The sequence below is a fragment of the Rhamphochromis longiceps genome, linkage group LG6, assembly GCF_057381845.1.
Source record: "Rhamphochromis longiceps isolate RC_006_pf linkage group LG6, R_longiceps_female_GT1.1, whole genome shotgun sequence".
Classification (NCBI taxonomy): domain Eukaryota; kingdom Metazoa; phylum Chordata; class Actinopteri; order Cichliformes; family Cichlidae; genus Rhamphochromis; species Rhamphochromis longiceps.
In genome coordinates, this window is record NC_140562.1 from 12700127 (window position 1) to 12703603 (window position 3477).

At 35.3% G+C, this 3477-nt stretch overlaps 1 protein-coding gene across 1 annotated transcript; it reads left to right on the forward strand.

Annotated features, from left to right (window-relative positions):
• Window positions 1-1233: 1233 nt before the first annotated feature.
• LOC146667576 (serine protease 1-like) lies at window positions 1234-2602 on the forward strand. The gene is made up of 4 exons (XM_085409250.1): window positions 1234-1403; window positions 1853-1914; window positions 2212-2354; window positions 2435-2602. The coding sequence occupies exons 1-4, from the start codon at window positions 1234-1236 to the stop codon at window positions 2591-2593; spliced, it is 534 nt and encodes a 177-aa protein (XP_085265376.1). The 3' UTR covers window positions 2594-2602.
• The last annotated feature ends 875 nt before the right edge of the window (window positions 2603-3477 follow it).

The window sequence follows — 3477 nt, forward strand, 5'->3', positions numbered from 1 at the left end:
TGTGTCCAGGTAATGAACCATTAAATCTCCTCTTGCACCATCTGAATCTCTCTGCAATCACATCACATAGTATGCATATTTTAATTTATACAGCCAAATATCACAAATCTGACCTTAAGGTCTTTGCCACCTGGACACACACACACCAACCGCTCTGAAGAAGCTTAGAGTGGATTTGGAAATAGACACCTGAGGTGAAAGAATTCAATTGATTAAAGTTGTGCTATTATTAAAAAGGTAACAATATCAAGATATGATTCAGGAGGATGTGAAACAACTTCTTAGGTTATGTAATTATTGATTATCAATAATTAACAATGAATATGTTTATTTTACAACCATGCAAACATGACTGATTAACCTGCATGGGGAAAAACTGAATATTGAGTATTAACAACTAAGAGTGCAATAAGTGACCACTGAAAGAGGCCCACACAAAAAGTTTTAAGGCTGTAAGACAGCTGTATGTCACAGAACAATGAACTTCATTTTGAGCTTACTCATAATCAAATAGCATTTCATATCTTTGTTCACTAAGGCAGGAAAACAGCCTCAAGGTTTTGTACTGAGTGAATGAGACATTGTGGATTCGTTTCTGTCAAACATCGGTGTTCAATGTTGTCACTTATGGAAGTGCAATAACGATATGTACAAGACAAATAAAAGAAAAGAAATTGTTATATCAAGTGAGCCAATATCACATTAACTGAACAACTGATGTTTCATGCTTTTTTTATACTGCTTTTATAAAAAGTTTGAGACAGACCCTAATGAGCTACTGAAGCAAATAAATAACTGTCACTGAGCTTTGCATCTATATCACTGAAAAAGGCAAAGAGTTTGTGAAACAGAACAATTGGGACTGCGAGTATAGTTGCTGCACAATATGTTGTTCAGGTGGTAAGCCAACCATCTGTAAGTATATTACTCTTCTCTCAGGTTTCACGGTGTGCACAGAGGTGGATTTGCACAAGAGAATCTTTCACGACCATAGCTGTGAGAAAAATGATCGTCTGTATCACGTGCACATAACTCTGACCCATGGAACACATTACCATCATCTATGTGGAGGCTCTCTGATCCACAGCCAGTGGGTTCTAACTGCAGCTCACTGCTGGAAAGATCAACCTGGATGGTGAGAAATGACTGTTTCACATATTTAAAAAAAACCAGTCCAGAGACAAAAATCATTACTGGTATTTTGTTCTTTTACCATTTCCATTGTTTAGGACTATGTCTGCATATGTAGGAATTCATCCAGGTCCAGGAAGAATGGTGACAATTATTGATCACAAAATCTTTGAGGACCAAACAGGAAAACATGACATCATGCTTCTGAAAATCGACCCACCAGAGAATAAGATTAAGCCTGTTGTCTTCCCTAAATGTACACGTCGCAAAAAGTGAGTTTTGAGTAACCTTTTAAGTGTAAAGTTTGAATTCCTTAATATGTTGACATAATATGTATTTTTCTTGTTTAGTTGGTTGGTTTTTTAAACTTCCAGGAAGAGCAAAAAAATGTAGCAACATCTGTAGTCTATGAACAAAATGACATCATGCTTTTGAAGTTACAAACCCCCATTAGTGACTGCAGAGCTTCTTTATTAACAATAATGTAACTGAGACTTGAATATTGAGCAGAGGGTTCTGGTTTTGATTTTAGGTACCTGCTTAGGAGCTACATCCATGATCTATAATAACTGACAATAAAACACGAGCATGAGGAAATGGAAGGAAATGTAATGTTTTAATAAAATGTTTGAATCTGAAAAGATTAGCTGACTTAGAGTGAACTGGAAATACTCAGCCTGCAGACATGGAGATGGAATTTTATTTATTTTTTAATTTGTAGGATGGATGTCATTCAGATTGCAGGCCATGGTGGCTATACGGTTGATGTAAACTACAACAAACGTAAGACCAGTATTGTTTTGATTATTTCACAATTTTTTAGTTTATATTATACTTTGATTTTGTCTTGTGTGCCTGTTATAGTTACTTTTTCATTTTATTTGAAAACTGTGATGACATAAAGTATTTATTTCATTTTTTTGTGGATATACTGTCAATTTCCCTCCTTTTTAAATGCTGCTCAGCTTCTTTTAAAGAACACATTTTGTTCCAGAAACGAGGCAAAGCATGTTTCTTTCAATATCTGATTTCCTTGCATGAAACATGCAGTAGCTTTTGTTATTTTCCTTTTTTCTCTAGTCCCTGATGAACCGCCTCATCTCCAGTGTGCAAAGATGCATGTTGTTGAGTGTGAGCTTAACCTCCATCCATGTAATTCAGCATTCTTATGGCCAAATGGAAACACGATGTGTTACAAAGAACCTCGAGTGGACATATGTAAGGTGAGTTACCATGCTGCCAACATTTTATCTGTATCATTATCAGATGTTTTGGTACAAAATATTTATGTTTTCTCTCTCAGGGTGATTCTGGTGGTGGAGTGATGGCCAAAAACAACAAGATTCATGGTGTGCATGTTGGTGGTTGTGAACCTGCCTGTACCGGACCAACTATTTCTCTGAAGGTCTGCTCTTACATTGGTTGGATAAATCAAGTCATTACACGGAGTAATGGAAAATAATAAAATTAAAATAACATTCAAAATAAACAGTCCGCTCTGCAAGAAGCTGCTTCGGTGTGAATTGTTTCTACATGTGAACTTTCGATTGTTAAAATATAAATATGTCATGTGTGTTTTCAATGTAGTTTCAGGCATCAAGTAGATCATTCAGTTGTTCAGAAACTGTGAAGTTTGCATGAAGGTTGTTGGGTCATTTTTGCCAGATGATATTAAGTACAATTACTACAGTAAAGTACAAATGTAAGGAATTTGTACTTTATTTTATTTTATTTGGTCTTTCCATCACATTTGTGGCTTCTTCTCCGCTGCTTCTAAGTGGAAATTGGTACATTTAACTTCACTACAATTATCTGACATCTTTAGTTGTTATTTTACAGATGAAGATTTGTGCTCATGAAACACATGAAATAAAATTTTGTTTCTGTAGTTGATCAATCAGTTATTTGACTTGCATGAATTTAGCAACTATTATTATATGTTTAATCTTTAAAAGTACTTACTGTTGATATTATTTACTGTAAATTGTTCAAAATCATAAATGTGTGAGAAGCACTCAATCAGGGGCGACTCCAGCATCAAACCTTTAGGAGGGCTCAGCTCAGTCTTAATGTCATGCTTTTAGTGTTGCCTTCAAAAGAAATGTAATTTTTGGATGGCCTACAGCAGTGTCTAAGAATAACAGATTTTAATATAATACATCAGCTTTACGGTGGTCACTTTAGTTTAAAACCCGATGCAATGGCACAGTCATGTTGACCAGTAAATTTCAAAAACAGTTTAAGAAAAAGCAGATCAGAGGAGAAACCTGCACGGCATTGTTTCAGTCTCTTAACCACATAGAGGCCAGTCCACCAAATCATCAAGTATTTAAAGTACCATTATAC